General features: G+C 39.5%; 1 protein-coding gene across 4 annotated transcripts in view; it reads right to left on the bottom strand.

The window, feature by feature from the left end:
* SGCD (sarcoglycan delta) overlaps positions 1–23,101 on the bottom strand; it is a 947,672-nt gene that overhangs the window by 87,874 nt on the left and 836,697 nt on the right. For all 4 annotated transcript variants that reach the window (XM_045436332.1, XM_045436340.1, XM_045436349.1 and 1 more), the window contains one exon: positions 18,705–18,777. In XM_045436332.1, coding sequence (XP_045292288.1) covers positions 18,705–18,777 — 73 coding nt within the window. The remainder of the gene's footprint in view (positions 1–18,704; positions 18,778–23,101) is intronic.

Raw genomic sequence — 23,101 nt, forward strand, 5'->3', positions numbered from 1 at the left:
CTGGGATGCAGGGCTGGTTCAACATTCGCAAATCATCAACATGATACATCACATTAATAAAAGAAAAGATAAGAACCATATGATCCTGTCAATTGATGCAGAAAAGGCATTTGACAAAATTGAACAATGTTTCTTAATAAAAACCCTCGAGAAAGTCGGGATAGAAGGAACATACTTAAACATCATAAAAACCATTTATGAAAAGCCCACAGCTAACATCATCCTCAATGGGGAAAAACTGAGAGCTTTTTCCCTGAGATCAGGAACATGACAGGGATGTCCACTCTCACCACTGTTGTTTAACATAGTGTTGGAAGTGCTAGCATCAGCAATCAGACAACAAAAGGAAATCAAAGGCATCAAAATTGGCAAAGATGAAGTTAAGCTTTCACTTTTTGCAGATGACATGATATTATACATGGAAAATCTTATAGACTTCACTAAAAGTCTGCTAGAACTGATACGTGAATTTAGGAAATTTGCAGGATACAAAATCAATGTACAGAAATCAGTTGCATTCTTATACACTAATAGTGAAGTAACAGAAAGACAAATACAGAAACTGATCCCATTCACAATTGTACCAAGAAGCATAAAATACCTGGGGATAAATCTAACCAAAGATGTAAAAGATCTGTATGCTGAAAACTATAGACAGCTTATGAAGGAAATTGAAGAAGATATAAAGAAATGGAAAAACATTCCATGCTCATGGATTAGAAGAATAAATATTGTCAAAATGTCAATACTACCCAAAGCTATCTACACGTTCAGTGCAATCCCAGTCAAAATTGCACCAGCATTCTTCTCGAAGCTAGAACAAGCAATCCTAAAATTCATATGGAACCACAAAAGGCCCCGAATAGCCAAAGTAATTTTGAAGAAGATCAAAGCAGGAGGCATCACAATCTCAGACTTTATCCTCTACTGCAAAGCTGTAATCATCAAGACAGCATGGTATTGGCACAAAAACAGACACAGAGACCAATGGAATAGAATAGATACCCCAGAACTAGACCCACAAACGTATGGCCAACTAATCTTTGACAAAGCAGGAAAGAACATCCAATGGAAAAAAGACAGTCTCTTTAACAAATGGTGCTGGGAGAACTGGACAGCAACATGCAGAAGGTTGAAACTAGACCACTTTCTCACACCATTCACAAAAATAAACTGAAAATGGATAAAGGACCTGAATGTGAGACAGGAAACCATCAAAACCCTAGAGGAGAAAGCAAGAAAAAGACCTCTCTGACCTCAGTCATAGCAATTTCTTACTTGACACATCCCCAAAGGCAAGGGAATTAAAAGCAAAAATGAACTAATGGGACCTGAAGATAAAAAGCTTCTGCACAGCAAAGGAAACAACCAACAAAACTAAAAAGCAACCAATGGAATGGGAAAAGATGTTTGCAAATGACATATCGGACCAAGGGGTAGTATCCAAAATCTATAAAGAGCTCACCAAACTCCACACCCAAAAAACAAATAATCCAGTGAAGAAATGGGCAGAAAACATGAACAGACACTTCTCTAAAGAAGACATCCGGATGGCCAACAAGCACATGAAAAAATGCTCAATGTCGCTCCTCATCAGGGAAATACAAATCAAAACCACACTCAGATATCACCTCACGCCAGTCAGAGTGGCCAAAATGAACAAATCAGGAGACTATAGATGCTGGAGAGGATGTGGAGAAATGGGAACTCTCTTGCACTGTTGGTGGGAATGCAAATTGGTGCAGCCACTCTGGAAAACAGTGTGGAGGTTCCTCAAAAAAATGAAAAATAGACCTACCCTATGACCCAGCAGTAGCACTACTAGGAATTTACCCAAGGGACACAGGAGTACTGATGCATAGGGGCACTTGTACCCCAATGTTTATAGCAGCACTTTCAACAATAGCCAAATTATGGAAAGAGCCTAAATGTCCATCAACTGATGAATGGATAAAAAAAATTGTGGTTTATATACCCAATGGAGTACTACCTGGCAATGAGAAAGAATGAAATATGGCCCTTTGTAGCAATGTGGATGGAACTTGAGAGTGTTATGCTAAGTGAAATAAGCCATACAGAGAAAGACAGATACCATATGATTTCACTCTTATGTGGATCCTGAGAAACTTAACAGAAACCCATGGGGGAGGGGAAGGAAAAAAAAAAGAGCTTAGAGTGGGAGAGAGCCAAAGCATAAGAAACTCTTAAAAACTGAGAACAGACTGAGGGCTGATGGTGGGTGGGTGATGGGTATTGAGGAGGGCACCTTTTGGGATGAGCACTGGGTGTTGTATGGAAACCAATTTGACAATAAATTAAAAAAAAAAAAGACTCTTGAACAGGTTCAACTTGTCAAATGGTGCTCTATGCCTGCTTCGCATTGTCCTACTTTATAGGCTGTGTCCCCAGATCTTATCAAGTTTTTCCGTTGGAACATGGGAGTGTTGGTGAACCAAAGGATCAGCATTGCTTAGCTTATCCTGAGGTCCCAGGCTCTGTCTTAAGTGCTACCCCAGAGAGTACATGAAAACTGTTTCAACCCATGTGCTATTCATCCACAGGACCTCATTAGTATTGTCTGGTCAAGTGATGCCAGTCCTTTGAAAAATACTGCTGAGGTTTGCTTTTCATGACCATGGGGATATCTAACTATTATTACCAAAGAGAATTCATTTGATTGGCAAAACCACAGCACTCACTCTGTCTTGCAGGTTCATCTGGCCTGGTTATAGGCTGCAGGCAAGAAGCAAGTGTTCAATGATGGCAACCTAAGGTTATTAGATAAAAATCCATGTAAGCCAAGTGAAAAAGAGGTACCCATTCTGGCCTTTGGGGGAAGAAAACACGGTAACTCATAAGGGTGCAATTTAATGAAGGATCAAAACCTTTATGAAGGTATGTGAGAATAAATGGGTGAGCTCTAGGATGGTACAAAACAGTCAATGTGAAAAATGTTAAAAGAAATCTCATTAGGATTTCATGTGTAATTTCATTCTCCTGCTGGGCTTATGAGAGAGCCATTGATTCCTGGTGGCAGTAGAAAACCAGGATGAAAGGTACCCAGATGAGGCTTCTTATTTCTGGGATTTTCTACCTGGTTTGTCCCCCAGGGAAGCTGGTCTAAGCTTCTGTCTCCTTTCTAGAAATGGTTGAAGAAGCTAGGAGGGGCAGTGTTTTGGTCAAGGCAGTGTTAGAGTTAGTGGATTTTAAAACATTTTAAAACTTACGAGCTAATTTGTTTTTCCTTTTTAAACAATGTTTCCACCTCCATCCTCACCATACTGTGACGAAATTCAGAAAAAGGTCAAAAGCTATTTGCTGTATGAGTGCTTAAAACATTCAGCTTTTCATGCATAACCACAACACTTAACCACTTCATCCTGTGTAGTGCAACCTCTCAGTTTCCCTTTCCTTAGGACAAGGTTTGCCTCTCTAATGCATGAATACAAATGGCAAATGGCTTTGCTCTAAGAAAATTTCCAAAGCTGGGTTAAAGTTCACTATTAATGTTTGTTACTTTGATTGCCTTACACTTTGTTTTATTGTTGTTTTGATTATATTGACTTGTATAAAATAGGCTAGGAACCCACTGCTGACCATTTTCTATGGGAGGCAAATGACAGAGCAAAATTACCCCTATCACTGGGACAGATCCCATGGGCATAATCCAGAATGAGTAATGGTCTGTTGCTTCAACAACAAAGTCCTCAAAACTAACATCTGAGTCCCTACATTCTAGGTATGTGTGAAGTTGTTCGTATAGATCATGCTATTTGGTTCTCACAAGCCTTTCTGAATTGGTGCTGTTCTCATCCCCCTGTTCACAAATGAGGCAGCTGACATAGAGGTTTTAAAACCTTGTCCAGAGGCATATCCTAGCAGTGAAGGACACACGGGGATCTAGGGTCTAGTAGTCAGGCTCTAGAATCTTCCCCTCACCTTTACTCTGTACTGCTGCCAGTGTGAGGGATTCTGCCCATAGACTAAAACCTCAAAATCTTACTGAGCTCTGAGAAAGTAACATTTTTCTTATGCCAAACATTAACCCCTCAGTCTCCTCATGGGTACCATGGGGGATGAAGCCAATCCCTCTTGTCCTACTTTAGGTTGTTTCTGAGGGAGTATTTATAAAAATGCTTTGAAATTTACAAAGCACCACAGGAATGTGAAGAATTTGAATTGTACTCCAAACACTCACAGTGCAAGCAAAAATAAAAAGGAATCAATCAATGTTGGTCACAGACTGTGTCCTTCAAGGTTACAGTCAAGATTAGCTCACTGAATGCAGCCTTTAAAAGGAATTTAAATGTAATGAGAGGTCCCTGGTAACATCACATCCATGAGCAGTATTTTGAAGGCCGAGTCTTAGAATGTTGGTGTTAAAGCATATCTGAAAGGTCATTTAGTTAAAATCTTCCCATCTTTTGATGCATGACACATCTCTATAATAGTCTTGGTCTGGTGGCCCCCTGCTTATGCTGAGTCTCTCATGAGTATCAAGGGAGATAATTTACCACTGCAGACCATTAGAAACTGCTTCCTTATGTTGGGATTCCTCACTTTGGGTTCTGTTGCCCTCACTCCTTAGACATCCCGCATCATTAGAATAGCAAAATTCTCTTTTTGTAAGAATATCACACATTGTGCACAGAGAGGAACATTGTGCCTTTACTTGTTCATTTGACTTAGTCACTGCATGACTCAAGATATAGTATTAGTATACGACAGGAGGCAAAACTCTCCATGCATCCTTCTTTAAGAACTGACTTCTAGCTTGAGAATCAGTCAGTAATGTGCTGAATGTATTGTGATAGCTCCTCAAACATGGAGAGGGGGACGTGCCCAATTCATTATGGTTGTGTCTCACAAATGGTCCTCAAAGCATAGCTCAGTCATTTGTGGGGGTGGGTAATCAGAGGCCCGAGGCCTCCTGCTCTCCTGTTTAATCCCACATATCAAGCACATTTTCCATAGATATTTGCACTCAGAGGCTGAAGGGTATTTTCTTCATTTCCCAAAGAGATTCCCATGAGGACCACAGGGAGAACCATAAACTAACAGACAGATGCATCATGTTAAGAAGGGTGTCAACACTTTCCTTTAATCAGTACACAGTCAATATTCTCCATCATGAATAACTAATAAGTTTCTGAACTCCTTCCCTCAGATGTCATTGCAGAAATCTGAGGAATGGCATCTGCACTTAATGAAGGGACAAGCATTATAATTAAGTTCGAAGCTATTTCTTAAGCATGAAGCTGCCACGAAGTGTGAAATGACTATAATTCACATTTTTAAGCCCCAGAATTTATTAGCATCGATGTTCTATTCAAGGTTAGGAGTATGGTGCCTGTACAGTCACAGGATTCAAATGGCTCTGTGCTGTTATTCTGGAGTGAGTATGCCTGAGCTCAGATGTCAGGCAAGGAAAATAATCATTAATGACTCAGGTTTTATTTTTTGGAAAAAAAATCTCAAAGACCTGGAAACTCATTTCCCTTTGTGAATAGGAAGGGACAATGACATGCAAAACTGGGCAAAAGGGGACTTCGCATTCCTCTAGGAATGATAATAACCATGGTTGAGAAAATGGAGAGAAACTACAGGCCAGAGGCTTCCAGTTAAGCATGGCTCTGCTGGAGTGTGATGACTCTACAACCAGGGTGAAAACAGAATCAAAAGTTTTGACACTGCTTGTAAGAGAAAGAAGACTGAATTATTCTCTTTTGGAAATGACTTCATGTAGACAGAAGAAACAAAAGCATGGGATAATAAGTGCTTAGACAAAATCCAGGAGACTTTGATGGGCCCTCCTTTACAAACAAATGTGAAGGAGGCAACTACTCATGTTTGTGCTGGTTGAGCACATACTTTTGGAGAGGATACATTTGTAATGATCCATCTAACCTAAACCCCTTTGTGAGTGTGGGCAATGGCAAACATGGAAAACATCTCAGCCAGTGAATCCAACAAGGAAGAAATGTAGGGGCTTTTGTGTGTCTGTAACAGGCAGGTCATATGAGCCAGGGGTGTGCCCCAAAGGGTTTCCTTAGGAAGTACGATTTAAGCTGAGAGTTGAAACATGATTATGTAGACAGAGAGTACAGAAGAATGTTTCAAGGCAAGGGAATAACAAAGCTCTAAGGGAAGGCACCAAGGTACAGCAGAGGAAACAAAGAGAAGGTACAAGTGCTGAAGTCACATGGAGTTCTGACTGAGCTCAACAAAGGTCTACCTCTGTTCCTTCTGAAATGCCAATGCAATGACTGGAGATAACTGTAAAATGACCCCCCCCCAAAAAGGCACACACCCACAATGAAAAGAGAAGCAGCGCGAGTAGAAGAAAGGTATTGATCAAGTTTTGGAAGTTGAAAAGCAAACAGAGGTGACATCACTAGCAGATGACAGAAAACTGAAAGCTAAGAGCCTGTGGGTTTGGGGAAGACCTAGCCAAAAGTAAATTCAGGCTGCATAATCCCTGCAAGGCGCAGGCATGGAAACATGCCGGCATCACTGTGACTGACAGTCTGGTGGGACTGTTTTCAGGAAGGCTGGTTGAGGTCTCCATGGGAAACTCTCAGACTAGATGTCTCTCCACTGTACATACCCAGGGGACCAGGCCACCTTTACCATTATGGACTAAATGTTTGTGCCCCCCACCGCACTTCCTGCCAAATTCACATGGTGAAACACTAATCCTCAATGTGATGGTTACAGGAAGTGGGGCTCTAGGGAGGTGATTAGGGGAAGCCGTCACAAATGAGATTAGTGCCCTTAGAGACCCCAGAGCTCCCTAGCCACTTCTGCCATATGAGCACACAGCAAGAAGATGGCTGTCTATGAACCAGGAAGCAAGCCCTCAGCAGGAACATGCCAGCACCTTGATCTTGGATTTCCCAGCCTCCAGAACTCTAAAAAATATATTTGTTGTTTATAAGCTATCCAGTCTATGATATTCTATTATAGCAGTCCAAATGGACTAGCACACTCACTATGGAAGACTTGAATTCTGTGAGACAAGGACAGCTAAGGCAGTGCTATACTGAAAACAGGGAATTAAGTGAAAATCTACATGTTGAAGAATGACACCTTGTAGGCTCCACCTGAACACCAGCTTCATTCCCAGCAAGGAATTAGGACACTAATCAGTGACCTGGGGAAACTGACCAGCCCAAGAGAAAAAAGGCATATAGAGTCTCATATTTGGAGTCCCCCACCTAAAAATCCCAGCCTGACCATGCTACTTACTTTGAAGCCCAACATCCAACAAGCTCCATTCATGCACACAAAACTTCCCAAAACATTCTTAGTGCTTCATGCTAAAACATAAACAGACATCTGAGAATCACCAGCCATTTGAAAAAGTCTCAATCAAAAAGCCAGTGACCTGAAACATAATTTTAAAAAGTAAGAACGGGAGACATTTGAAATGATCACTAATATCATCAAAGAATAAAGAGACGATAATACACCTGCAAAATTAATACAGGGTGCTACAGAAGGGAACAGGTATAGAGTAAAATATGTTTAGAAACTGAAATGTGAGCTCAGGAATTAAAAGTTCAGTGGGAGGAACCGGCAATGGAGAGGAGGAGAAGAGAGGGAGAAACAAAATGTGGAATTTGAGAAATTTAACAGAAGACCATAGGGGAAGGGAAGGAAAGATAAGTTACACACAGAGGGAGGCAAACCATAAGAGACTCTTAAATACAGAGAACAAGCTGATGGGGGTGGGGTTGGGGGGAGTGGGGAAAATGGGTGGTGGGCATTGAGGAGGGCACTTGTTGGGATGAGCAATGGATATTGTATGTAAATGATGAATCATGGGAATCTACTCCCGAAGCCAAGAGCACACTGTGTGCTAGCTAACTTGACAACACATTGTTAAAAAAAAAAAGAAAGAAAGAAAGAAAGAAAGAAAAGATTGGAAGGGGGGTAAGGGTGATCAGAGACGAGAAGCCAGGACATCACCCAAGGCCAGATCAACTACTTGAAGGTTACTTGTGAGTACTCTGGTTTTGAAATTTTATCTTCAAGTCAGTGGGAGCCACCAAAGGATAGCAAACAAGGGATTGACATTTGACCCAAGTTGGCACATAGTCCCTGGCCAGGAAATCCAGTGAGTTTATAGAATTCTCTCTGAGATCGGATGGTCTTGATCTCATTTATATTATATTCTAACAATCCATGGAAAATTCTGGAGTAAGAAACAAAATGACATCCATTGGCTGATTTTTTTTTTTCTTTTTATGATTCACTTCTAGTTCTCAACTTATTTCAGGTAAAAAACTGTTGTCAGCTTGTTCCTTTCAACTCCCATTACTCTTTGTTTTGAAAAGGTTATAATTGGAATAAAACAAGGCTGGCTTTGAGCCAAAATCATGAAGGGTGTAATTAAGCAAGATTTTCTGTCTATGCACCCAGCAGAGCCATCCTACTGAGGGGGAAAAAAAACGGAGAATCACAAAGCAATTGTGTGTTTTTCAAGAATAATAGAACAATCTACCCCACACAACTTTACATAATAAATGGCAGCTGCTGACATTTTAATCAAGATAAAAACAATAATAAAGTCACAATGCTCCTTTTGAGGCAGAAGGTAGTCCCAACTCAGGAATTTTGGCAAACCTACACTCATGCCCATTCTGTTCTAAAAGGCTGAGAGGTTAGCACTTAATTTAGGATCTCATACCTGCCCTGACGACATGGACGAAAGTGCCATTTCAAACCGCACTCCCCCCCCCCTCCATCATGAGTTAATCTTCTGAGTAATTTTTTCATATTTTGAACTCTTACATTAAAAATTAATTTAAAAGATATAATTTTAATTCTTAAGTAAAAGCCACTTGTCCTGGATAATGATAATCATGTGTCACATTGCCTTTCTTGGGTTCAGATGAAAATGGGCCAGCCATTAAGGGACAACCACATAGGTACTAAGGTGCCTCATTTCACATGGTTGATGGCTTTAGCTGTCAGAGATAGTCGAGTAATCATTTTGAGAGACGCATGTAAATGTTTTGGTTATTAAGGTATTTCCTCCAGTATTTTGTTGGTTTAAGAGGTTATAAATCTAGGAGCATTTTGGGGACTTTGAGTGTCAATCAATGCTAGTTCAGAGAAACTAAATCACTAATAGCAGGTGCCTGGTGATGGATTCTGAAAGCATTTTTTTTTTTCCTTTTGATCATACCCGGTGTTCCCTACAAGACGCACAGGGGAAGACTCACGGCTTCTGAAGCCTGATGGTCAGCTCAGATATTGTGACTGACACAATACCTTGTATTGCAGGCTGCCCAATTTACAAATTGTGTTCATCAGTGATAGCAAATGGCATTTCTTTGTTGTTCTTACTTGACTTAATTGTTCTCTCAAATTTATCCTTATGGATTGTTAGAAAAAAATTACACTTCTTGTGGCATCTTCTCTGTGATTAAAAAGTATTGTTTCCCATTAGGATAAATAATTAATCTTTCAATTTTCTTCTCCCATTTTATATCATAATGGATATGGGGAGGATGGGGCTTATGTGACCTTGTGGTAACAGGAACAAAGTTCAGATTCCATAAGATGTTGTCCTGATTGACATCAGGCTAGCAGCCCACACTTAAGCCCTCACAGGATGAATTCTGGTTACTGCTCACTGGGCTCATTTAATGCTCGCTGAGTGAAGTCTGAATGGTGTTTGCAGGCCCTGAGGCCTGGGTAGGTTTTCCACTGTACCACCAAATCGGACTGTCTGCTTTGGAGCCCACAGACCCACTGCAGGGAAGCTGCCCAGGAGCCCACTAGTCTGCCCCATCAGTCATCAATCTGCCGGGCTCAATAGGATACCACGTAGATTCCTTCCTGCCCTGGCATTGCCAACCCCCAGGAGCTGAAGGAGATTTGAGAGTGCTGACCCGTCCCCTCTTCCTCTCTAGCCACATGACAATCCAGAGGGTTGTGAGACCAACCAGCTCTATAAGCTGCTTTCCTCCTAGAGTCCCAAATGAAAATGCACAATGACCCTCTGCTTCTGACTTTCTTTGAAATCTAATTGGTTTCCCCTTTCCATGAATCAGAGAACAAAGGTCAACAGGCTGTAGTATATTTTACCACTTGCTTTCCCTACATTTCCTATCTTCTTACTACACTTCACCAGAGATCAGAAAAGATCTCTGGAAATGGATTTTCCATTTCCTCTTCCTGAGTGGGAATTCCTCTATGCCGTAGACTCCGTTTCCCCCATGATGTTATCTTCCATTTATCCTTCCTTGGTAGAATTACACTGTACAGAGGAGATGTCGGCAGATCACAAAGGTTTGGTAGCTTTAAAATATAATCTCTATCATATTTGTAAAACAAAAAAGCCTTAGACAAATATGGCAAAGGGAAAAATGGAAATACCTCAAATATGGCAGGATCCCTTTACCTTTACCCCTTTGTTTCTCCTATATTCTTAGAAAACCATGGTGAAAAGGGCACCTAGAGAAAAGGTTGGGGATAAGGGAACAAAATAAATAGGTAGATAAATCCAAACTCTGTTTGGTATTAATGAAAAAAAGGGGGGGGGGAATGATAGGATTCTGGAATGCAGGAAGAAGGGAAGGAGGGAGAAAAGGGACATATATGGTCTTGAAAGATGGACAAGATGTATTACTTTGGGTTTTCAAACAGGTTTGCCACCTTAAAGCAGACTTCTTTAAGCTCTTGCCTGTGGCTTTCAGATGTTCATTTTTTCTGGGTGGGCACTGTAGGTTGGTGAAAAATTGTGATACAGTCCCTAGCATCTTAGGCAAAATGAGAAAATGGAGCCTCCGCAATTATATGCTAATATTATTACATGCATGCAGTTTATGGGGCTTTCATTCTAAGGCTATGTCTTAGTCAACAGTAGATGTAGATACACAAAAGCTTTTTGGTTTTGTCCTCTATTGAAAAAGAATTATTAGTCACCCAGGTTTCATAGAAACTTTTTACTGGTTGATGAAATTTAAAACTTTAGGGACTCGTGTCTGAGGGCTGGAGCCCCAAGAAAATGAGCTGCTTGTTCCTCCCAGTAGCTAACATTTGTTGAATTAATGTTCACTGAGCTTTTCCCATGTTCTAGGCACTGGGGGAGGATAGCTTAGGAGACTTGTCCAAGTTCACAAAGAAGATAGGATTTGGGGCCAAACTCAAACACAATGCAGGATACCTTCAAAGCATGACTCTTGACCAACATGAACATTGTGTCATGATCCTTCTGTTTTGTAAGGCTCGTGAGTATCTATGACATTATCTGGCCATTGTACATTTTCATTTCTCCTTTGAATCACTTCAGTATTCGTGATCTGTGATCAGACAATTGTGAATTTCATATGTGCAAAATAAAACTGAAAAACCTAGTCTAAGTACATGGAATTGGAAGTTAGAGGAGAGGGAAGATAAACAAAATTACAGAACATGTCTGCAAAATGTTTAAAAAGGAGAACATTTAAGGATTTCTCTTATGATGGTATTCCCCCATATACCATGCACCCATAGCTATAAGAAGCATAATATATAGCCTCTCCCTCCTCTCTCTACCTGCATACATATATAAAATACATATGTATGTGTATATGTATATATGCATATATGTAAAAATGTCATATGTGTATAAAATGATATATATCCATGTATATATAATATATATTATATACATATATATAATATATATATTACACATGTCATTAAAAATGTGACCACCCATCCAGTATTTTTGCTATTTTGACTTTTGAGGTGGACACGGGAAGGGAGAAGTATTACTAAGTCTCTAATAGAACTCTGATGCTTTAACAGACTGTTCCGGTGGCTTACATTTATAAACCGTTGCCAGTCAAATAAACATTTAGTTGGCTACAGCCGTTTTAAAATAAAATTAAAGAAATAAATTCATTTTTTTGTCAATTTGGAAGTGTCTAATTCTTGTTTTCCTATGATATACACAGACTTTAAATCTCAAACGTTCCCAAAGGAGTTTAAATTAGTATCTATCCATTAAAAAAAGATCCTACAGAATACTCAGGTGCATATTGGGAGTAACAGATGCATCTTTCTGCTTTATTATTAAAACTCTGGTAATGTTGTGGGGAAAAAAAACAGTAGCAAAGAAATGCCTTGTTTATTTGAAGAGGCAGAATGGGTTTGATAGTAATGACTCTTACAGTTCTGAATTATGTACTAAACTCTGAAACTTGTAACAATCCTTAAAGTCCTCTGTGATCATATTTGAGATTGCCTTCACAATTTATTAAAGAACACAATGGTCATAAGGAAATTATAGCACCTCATTTTTAGAAATGACACGGTAATATTCTTGGGAGCTACAGAAATACATTGGCCTATTTGCCTTTACATTAAGTGGACCTAGAGAACCATGCTTTTTAAATTCTGAGGCCCACTTACTGGCTTTTTCTTTCATCTTGCGACTAAAATATCCCATGCCTAACCCTCTCAGGTAGAATTCTCTGTGTCATTCTCTGTGTGTCCTCTGACTTTGTTCATATATCTAGTCCATCACTTATCATACTACCTTATATTTGGGTTGCATGTCTATCTTATTCTCCTTAACTATAAATTATTTGAGTACTCATTTATCTCTTTATTCCAAATATTTAGCACATGCCTTGACTCCTAGTAAGTGTCCAAAAAAAAAAAACCAAAAAACAAACAAACAAACAAAAAAAAACTGGCCAAGAGTGACTGACCTATGATGAAATGGAAATCAGGTCACCACCCTTATCATAACTGTATGTAGAGTAAGAGCACATCCGCACATTAGTTGATGAAAAATTCTTTTGTAAGGATCTTTTGGTTTCTTGCTGTTTTTTGGTCCCTTCCAAGCTTTTAGTGATATCCAGAGGAACAGAATTGGCTATATGTGTTTAGTGGTCTAGGTAACCTTCTCCTATGTTTTACATTTGCCCTGGCATATGTCTGGGAAATAAGATCTCACAGTCTATTTCCTGTTCCTGTAGGATCAGAATCTTACAGAGAGCTTCATAGTTGAAAAGAATCCTTAGAGCAAGGTAGGCATTCAAAGGTAGCTTCTGTTCTTACAGAAAATACATATGCAAAACTAAATGGCCTATTTCCTGTCTCAGATCATGCACAGCCTGAGATCAGGGAACTTTCCAATTGTCTTTATACACAGACACCAGGAAAAAAGATAATGAACAAGTGAACATTTAATATAGTCAGATTATGAATTTCAGATCATGAATTTATTAAAATCCAGTTTCTGTTCCAAGTTAGTTTTTCTTATTTCAAGAGATAGGCATAGTGAGTGGTAGATTTTTTTCAGTAGAGTCTTGAATCTAGAGCAACATGTCATTATTTCAGAATTGTCCTTCAGGGGCAAAGTCAACAAACCACCCAACTTGGATATCGGGCTCAGACCTTGCTAACCCTCATTATTTGTCTGGAGAGAAGCAACCCTCTTTTGTGATTTTTCAACTCAACTCTGGATTATTTACAAACATCTTAAGTGAACACTGTGAATACAGTAACGATAGTAACTCTGAAAAAGAAAGCAGTCAACCGAAACTCTAGCAGAGGAAGCTACTACTTTTTGAGCCGAGGATTGAGATCTTCTAGGAAGATGTGCTGGAGGCCTAACATCTGCCTCTCATTAACAAGCAAACAAACAACAATAAAAGAACAAACAAAAAAAAAAACCTTCAAAATCCAAACTGATGTTGGAGGAAACAAGTTATCCCAACAGACAAGGTCTCTAAAATAGATGCTATTTTCCCACGTTTGATATTTGGGGTAAATGAAGGACACGGATGGATATTTAAATTTTGCTTGTTCAGTTCAGAAGATGGTGTATGGAAAAATAACCTGTAGTCTTTTTAACTCAGTTCCCACTGACAAGTAAGGCAAAGAAAATCTGGGTATAGAACATTATTTAAAAAAAACAACTCTCTACTCATCATCAGGGAAATACAAATCAAAACCACAATGAGATACTACCTTACACCTGTCAGCATGACTAACATTAACAACTCAGGCAACAACAGATGTTGGCGAGGATGCGGAGAAAGAGGATCTCTTTTGCACTGTTGGTGGGAATTCAAGCTGGTGCAGCCACTCTGGAAAACAATATAGAGGTTCCTCGAGAAACTAAAAATAGAACTACCCTATGACCCAGCAATTGCACTACTAGGTATTTATCCAAAGGATACAGGTGTGCTGTTTCGAAGGGACACAAGCACCCCCATGTTTACAGCAGCACTCTCAACAATAACCAAAGTATGGACAGAGCCCAAATGTCCATCGATGGATGAATGGATAAAGAAGATGTGGTATATATACATACAATGGAGTATTACTCAGCAATCAAAAAGAATGAAATCTTGCCATTTGCAACTACATGGATGGAACTGGAGGGTATGATGCTAAGTGAAATTAGTCAGAGAGACAAATATCATGACTTCACTCATATGAGGACTTTAAGATGCAAAACAGATGAACATAAGGGAAGGGAAGCAAAAATAATATAAAAATAAGGGGGGGGGGACAAAAGAGAAGAGACTCATAAATATGGAGAACAAACTGTGTGTTATGGGAGGAGTTGTGGGAGGGGGGATGGGCTAAATGGGTAAGGGGCACTAAGGAATCTACTCCTGAAATCATTGTTGCACTATATGCTAACTCATTTAGATGTAAATTTTAAAAAATAAAAAATAAAACAAGTTAAAATAAAAAAATATTAAAAAAAACAACTCTCATTAAAAACATTCTAACAACTGCAGTGGGAGTTTTAAAGATGCATTAATTCACATATCAAGAAATAGTTTTTCTGTTAAACTCTTCTTTACATATTTTTTGGATCTGCAATGCATTCAGGTGATTGCACGTTTTTAAGCAAATCTTACATAAAATAAGATATTTTATGGGGCTACAATGTTAATTTTTTAGTTTTGATAAATATACCGTGGATATGTAAGATGTTAACATCAGAAATACCAGGTAAAGGGTATAGAGGGATAATCTGCAGGAATATTGCAACTCTTCTTTTCTTTTTTTTTTTGCAAAGGTTTATTTACTTGTTTATTTATTTAGGCACAGAGAGAGTGAGAGAGTGAGAGAGAGAGAGAGAGAAAGAGAGAGAGAAGGAGAGAGAGAGAGAGAGAGAGAGAGAGAGAATATGAATCTGACTTGGGACTCCATCTACAAACCACAAGATCATGACCTGAGCCAAAATCAAGAGTCCAATGCTTAACCACTGAGCCACTGAGGTCCCCTGCAACTATTCTGTTAATCTAAAATTACTTTATAATAAAAAGTAAAATAATATAAGGGGATTAGCTGTTTGGAGCCTGAAGAGACCTGGCTTTTTATAGATATCAGGGCTCCAGGATTAGCTCAAGGCTATATAGTGTGTTTGCTTTAGGTATCTGACCCCCAGCTCGGTATTCTTCCCCTCAGTTGTGTTGCTCCTGAGGAGTGGACCAATTCTGCTTCACCTGAACAGCTCACTCAGTGCTGTCTGCTGGCACAAATCCAGGGATCTTCCTTAGGTTATTCTACTTTCCTAAGATGAGAAGACATCCCAGCACAAATGCACTGGATCAGTAAAACTGATCCAACTGTAAAGCCAGAGGCCAGAAGACTTAGTCACCAAGTTCATTACCTATTTACTCAATATCCAAGGTCAATACCGTTCAATAGCACAGAGTAAAGTGTGGTACCATTAGATGACAAAGGTGAAACATCCACAGAAGCACTGGTCTGGGCTAATATATCAGCTACATTTCATTATCTTTCAATTGGTCAGAGATTCTCCTACAAAGTGCCATTAAAATAAAATAAAAAAATCATAAGGATGAAGGAGCTAATTATCACATTCTAGGCCCTGACTCCATTCAGGCTATCAACCATCAACACAATTTGAATAGGGGCGAACATTCTACATTCCAGTTGTAGAATGACGTATGAAAGTCTTTTTATGTGTCCTGCAAGAAAATTTTATTTCTTGTTTCTGTAGGATATGCTTACAACTTTAAAATAAACAATGGAAAGGTAGCAATGAGCAGAAGTCCTTATTTTGTTGCACTTTGACTCAGGAGATTCACTTGTAAATTTTGGAGATTTAATTTTTTTAAGGCAAGGTCCCAGGGTTTTCCATTGGTGTCAACAGAGGACCATAGTCTACAACCTTATATGAGCAATTACTGTGCTCTAAAGTTTTCAGAATATGGATCTCTAAAGTGGGCTGATGCTTGGAGAATTTGTCTTTTTATTTGATGTGGGCTGGGTTTGTTTTTAACCACGTAAGATTTATTTTTCTATTAAAAAATTATTTTTGCATTTATTTTTGAGACACAGAGAGAGACAGAGTATGAGTGGGAAGGGGCAGAGAGAGAGGGAGACACAGAATCTGAAGCAGGCTCCAGTCTCTGAGCCGCCAGCACAGAGCCCAACGCGGGGTTCGAACTGAGGAGCTGTGGGATCATGACCTGAGCTGAAGTCGGACGCTTAACTGACTGAGCCATTCAGGCGCCCTTATTTTTCTATTTAAAGCAAAGTTAGCCTAAATTTTTGACTCTCATATTTTCCATGCCTTCCAGGTAATGGAGCACTTGTTCCATGGGGGAGGGGAGGAATTACTGGGTCATATTTAGAGGTCAACTTCTTCTAGACAGCACCTTTCTTTGGACTGATCAGCACTAATTACTGACCAGTTGTGTTAAAAAATAACCCTGTTCCTCAAGAGGTCTGTGAAAAGAAAGGGAAACAGGTCACACATTAGCTTGTCTCAAAAAAGAGCTCTTATATCACAGACACGAGGATTCGCTGCACTCTCAGAGAATGAGCTTGCTCTCAGAGTCCTGAAATATAGGTTTCCTTGGGTGGATTTGCTGAAAAGATTCCAGCTTTAGTACCTAAGATGAAACAAAGGATCTAGCTGACGGTCAGGTAACTTCTGGCAGGAAGAAGCCCTGAGATGGAAGCAACTATTCAAGGAAAAAATAAAACCTTGCAATGTAGCATATAATGTTAAAAATACAGCCCATGGTATATGGGGTTTGGAGAAGAAAATGTTCTCTTTCTTCACCAACTATCCTCCTCCTTTGGCCCAATTTATTTCCCTATAGTCATAAAGCCTTACAAGCTTTGCAAGAATGCTAGGCATTTTGTAATGAGGAGATATATTCTCCACTTACTGAGAATGTGTTTCTGTTCAGGGAAATCCAAACGCCAACATGGCTGTTGCCGTTTTAGCAAGACATAGATCTCGGGGCTGCATCTTGAAAAAGTAGATATGGCTTGTGTGATACAAACGCATTTGCTTATGTTTGATGTCTACTATTAAATATTCAATATTATTTATGATGATTTATGTTAGAAGAACTACAAGAAATGAAGCAATCCAGCATTCCCTGAATTCTTCATGGCTGTAAATGAGGTAGGGAAGCAGAAGAGACTCCATTTTAGAAAGGTTCCAACTCTGCTGTTTTTCTACTAGACCCCATTTCTGAATAAGCCAAAGGAGCTATGTTCCCACTTCCAAGGGGAAGCAAGAAAGTTAATCTGAATTTTGTTCTAGGTCCCAAACATCTGATAACTTCTAAGAAGAGCCAAAACCCAAACATGTTCCAGGACATTATCTTCCAACAAACCACGGCCTACACTGGCATCAACACCCCCTACCTTCAGTGATTTATGGAATAACAGCTATTGGTCACCCGACACTTGCAGTTGATCAGACCCTACCCTGGATTCCTGGAGAGACGCATACCTCAGACCCCTTTCCCGTATAAAACCCTAATCCCAAGCGATGCTGAAACTCATTCTCCTTTCCTTTCTGAGTCTCCCAAACACTCCATCTGCTATTTTCTGTCTGTCACTCATGCTATTCAATAAATTCTGCTTTCACTTTCTCCAGATTATATTTGATTTCTTCCTGCATGAAGCCCAGGAACCTCTTACTGGTCCTGCGGGAGACCCCTCTGGGTCCCAGCCTGCCTATATCATAAGTATATGGTAAAAATTATAGTTATATTTGTGTCAACATACCACTTTTTATGGGTTCCTTTTTGGAGCCAGGGATGGTCCTTTGGTGGCTGTAATGGTTTTTAGGTTATATCTATCTCTGTTTGTCTGTTTATCTATAGGTATATCTATTGTTCTTTTTTGTTTCCTTAGTTGTTGGTGGTAAATATACAGGATCTCAGAGTCTTTTTCTGCTAAAGGCGGCACAATTATAGATATTTGAAGATTAACACCAGTACAAGGAATATCCACAGAAAGTAGTTCTAGTACCATAACACTCCAAGTAATGGAGAGATTATTACATACAAACAAAAATCTGTATCGTATTAGAGTCCAGTTTCTTTCAGATACCACTTTTCTTTGGGCTGATCAGCACCAATTACTGACTAGTGCTGTAACTGGTTAGGTTTTTTGGTCCCACAAAATACAGCAGGAAACAGGCAGTGCAAATGAATGAATCCTGCATCTCCTAATTACAAGGCTGGCAACCTCTTCCTCCAAACCCTCAATCTTCTTAAGTTCTCAGAGAAAATTTTCCCTTGGCTGTAGCTTATCTTCTTGTCCTTTCTAATCTCTCCCAGTTTGTATATTCATGTTGTGACGCTGTTACATTCCTTATAGTCAAAATGGATCATCAGCCAGTTGCTCAGACAAAGGAAACAGCCACTAATCAATGCAAAGCATAGTCAGAAATTTACCTTAGTTCCTTGAAGGGGTCTGCCCTGACATTAGGTGTCTCTATAGATTTAGGGAACACTGTGCCCTCCGCTCCTGTAAACAAAAGAAAAAAGCAAACAGAGGTTGGAGACTTTGCATGTCACCTGGGGACACGATCAGCACAATGAGTGGAGCTAAATGTAGTGAATCCTTCACACAACCCAAAGCACACATTTTGCTATTGGCTTTAGCTTCCTACCTTTAGTGGGGGGGGGGGGGGGGGGCACTGAATCAAATCATGCAAACAGCCTGTGAAAAAACAAGGAGCTTCTTTTGAAAGTGTTCTTGCTGAGATCAGAGTGAGGCCATGAGGCAAATACAATGTTAACATTAAAAAAAAAAAAAAAAAAAAAAAAGCCTAGAAATGGCACAGTCTAGCTCTTGTCTCTCATCAACTATTAATAGTTACCCAACTGGAAATGTTTTGAAAAACAGCAGCTGAAGCCCTCTTATTTCAGTGTGGGGCACAAATCATAGAACACATATAACATCTCAGCAGTGGGTGGATGGTGGAGAACACTATAACACTGTTAACTATTCACCTAATAAAATCTAGCAAAAACATTTTTCCCTAAAGTTCTACACTATTATCTTGAAAAGTTAAACAAAACAGAACACTGTGAGAGATCATTTGAAGTTCAGTGCTTTCACACTTTGAGTATTATTCAACATTGATCCCCAACCCAATCTAGACAGTTAGCTCTTGACCTTGCTACAAGCTTTTATCTTTACAACTTGTTATCACCAGCTGAACCTTCCCAGCCATAGAGGTGGTGATTATCTGATTTGTCTGCTCCCAAAGTGTTTTTCAACTCATTTACGCCTTAGTTTATCACAGACAATTGCACTGAATATTAGTTTTTCAATTAAACTTAGCTAGGCAGTATCCTGTACTTTGAAGTCAAGGGGTTGATTTTTATACATTTTTTTGGTGTAGTTCTTTGAAGCCACAAAAAGGGGCAGAATAATACCTTGTATGCATGTGTGAATTTCTAGAATCCTCTTGCATTGCTATGATGTCTAGAATTCCTCCATTAACCACTGATATTACAAATCCAGATTTATCTTAGCTAAGTCTAGGAAAATGAAATGGTTTCTTGACTTTTGTAGCAACTGTAAAGATATTTAATCTTTTTGATACGAGTAAGACTACTGCAAGTAAAATCAGCAAACAATGCCTCAAATTTTAACATCATGGATGGTCACTAAAGTATCCTGGTAAATGATAACTATTAATCTGAGCTAACATTTTGAGTGACTACTACAAGCCAGATACCATCATGTACACATCATATGTACTAGCTCATTTATTGCCTGCAACCACCCTACCAACAGTTGCAGTAGGCAAAGAGACGTGTAGTGTGGGGACATTAAAGATCTTTTTCTGCCCATAGACACTTTTGCCTTTCAAGACACCAACCCACCACCTTTCGAATATATCAAAATGTACCCACAGTCTCAATTATATACAACATTTTTTGATGTAAATTTCCTAAGCATGTTGTTTTATTATGCATACACTATTTTGCCCTAGTGATTTAAACTTTATTATGTTCTTTATAAATGTGGTGGTTCATTTTATGTGTCAGCTTGACTTGGATCATGAGGTAATCAGATACTGAGCTAAACACAACCTCTGGGTGTGAGGGTGTTTCCAGATGAGAGTAGAATCAAAGGACTTAGCAGAGCAGTGTGGCCTCCCCAGTGTGGGTGAGCATCAGCCAATCCTGTTGAGGGCCCGACTAGAACAAAATGGCGGAGGAAGGAAGAATTAGGTTCTTCCTGTCTAACTGCTTGAATTGGGATATCAATCTTTTCCTGCCATCAGTGCTCCTTGTTCTCAGGCCTTAATACCCAGACTGGAATCTACACCATTGACTGCACTGGTTCTCAGTGAGCCTTGGGACTCATTCTGAATTATGTCATGAACTTTCTTGGGTCTCCATCTTATAGACAGTAGATTGTGGGACTCCTTAGCTTCTATAATGACTTGAGCCAGTTTCTTATAATGACTTTCTTCCCATAGGTAGATCCATATTGGCTCTGTTTCTCTGAAGAATCCTGACTAACACAATAACTGAATAAGATTGGGTTGGATTATAGACTATAATGTGGCTTTTGTTACACATGTATTAAATTTTGTTTTGCAGAGCATACAATCCACATCTCCAAGATTTTTGTGATCCTTTGAAGAGCGCCTAGATGAAAGATACTGTAGAGGGTGCCTAGTAGGTAAAATAGGCCAGGAGAAATCACGGGACAATGAGTGACACATTGGGACGTGGCTCTAAAGTGTCTGACCCAAGAGCATGGCCTTAGTCACCTCTCAGTACCATCTCAAACCTGTTATTGAGCAATTCCCATCTGTCACTACTGCAATTAACAGGGGCTTCCCTTGAAATCCCTTCCCTTTCTATTCCTTAGAGATGCTTAGTTCTGAGCCACTGGAACCTATTTTTGTTGTTGTTGTTGTTGTTTTTAATGATTAAAAGGAACAATTATACACCTGATTAAGACTAGGAAAGTTATTTCTGTTTACATACACTGTGTCGACTCTTTAGTACCAGCTCATATCTCCCCTTCCTCTACTAAGAAAACTATGAAAACTGCATGAGAAAGAGCATTACCTCCCTTAAAATCAGCCCTAATTGTCTGACTTACCGATACAGCAATTAGTACTGCTCATAGACAACCTTCATTATTTGAACTGGTATTAAAATGCTGTGAGGCTTTGTGTTTCACTGATATCTCCTGTATCCTCCTATCATTTTATAAGGCCCCTTGAAGCCCAAGAATACCTACTTCTTAGGACTATGCAAAATATATACATATATAAGGATACATACTACATTTATTCAGTTCAATTGTCCAAAAATGAAGAATGCCATTTTCTTAAAATGAACCTCAAAAGCATGCACTATATTCTTTATTTTATTCAAGCTTTGTGCTGCGTCTGTTTCTCCATTTGTCAGATACACTGACCAAACCTCATTTGCCACTTCTTAACATCTGGCTGTACTAAGCTCAGGAAGGAAGTGCTGTACCACAGCCAGTGGCCCCTCGCTCTGCCACCCTTTTAAAGAAATTCCAAGGGGGATAAAAAAGGTTATATGAAGTCATCTAATACATTATGGGTGCTCACCATATGCTTGTGGAACAACCATGGTCTCTGAAGGTCACACACAGAATACAGACAGATTCAATTTTAGGTTCCCTAGGCTTCCACCGGACGCCTTATTGGTGTCCAATTTGGTACTACTTATTTCCAATTGGTACTAATACTTCTATGGCAGTACTAATTTACTGTCATAAAACTCCTCATGTATCACATTGCATTTTTAATGAATGTCCAAAATCCAACTCCTTTTAATTGTGCCTCTTAAAATAAAAGAGCCATGCTAAGAAGAGAATATTATTTGGGCTAAATACAAATATTGCTTTAAAATAAAATGAGATCAAAGGTCTGTAGTTTCTTCCCCAGACCAAGAAAACTAATTGTCCTACAAGACAAGTGGGGCTAAAAAAGAGGGGGCTCACAGTCACATGGCTAGTGAATGCCTGAGCTGAGATTCATATGCAGGCATCTGAACCGAGGCCCTACTTTTAGCCACTATACCCTAGTGTCTTGTTTTCTGAATGCCAGGAGAATGTGGCACCCATAAGGTGGCAAGACAGCAAAACCCAGGGGTCTAGGCTCTCATAGAGGATCTGGGTGGTTGACGGGCTCTGGATGTGGGATCAAAGTGAAGGGCAAGACACTCACTAAGGCTCCTTTTGCTCCCACCATCCAACCAGATGCCCTCTGATTTTGTTTTTGATGCACTTTGCCACAGGGGCCCATACGTGCCATCCATACTGGAAAACAGACTCACAGATATGACTTCTCAGGGGAATGTACCAGAATTTCTCATTATCTGAGTGTCCTTGGGCATGAAACCCAATCTCTATGATGCTCAGTTTTCTTCTCTGAAAAGAAAGGATATTAATGGTAACTTTATCTCCTAGGGGTCTTGGAAGATTGAACGAGATCTTTGGCACATAGAAATCAGCAGATGATAGTCAATAAGATACTGCTTATAGTACTAAAATATTTATGAAACCTATTTTTTCCTCCCCTTATCCAGGTCCTCTATGACTCTTAAAAGTGACATTTTTAAAGCACATACTAGAAACTAGAAATGATGGAAATTGTTTTAATTTGATCATTATTATGAGGTAGGGACTATGCATGTCTGTCGCTACGGATGTGGAATCTGACACTCAGGGAAGTCAGGATATTTTCCCTATGGTTGCACAGTGAAAAGGAGGTGTCAGAACCCGAATTCTCATCTTTTGGCCCTGGAACCAATGTCTGTGACTACTATTCTAGACTGTCTCT

Source organism: Leopardus geoffroyi, chromosome A1, assembly GCF_018350155.1.
Source record: "Leopardus geoffroyi isolate Oge1 chromosome A1, O.geoffroyi_Oge1_pat1.0, whole genome shotgun sequence".
Classification (NCBI taxonomy): Eukaryota; Metazoa; Chordata; class Mammalia; order Carnivora; family Felidae; genus Leopardus; species Leopardus geoffroyi.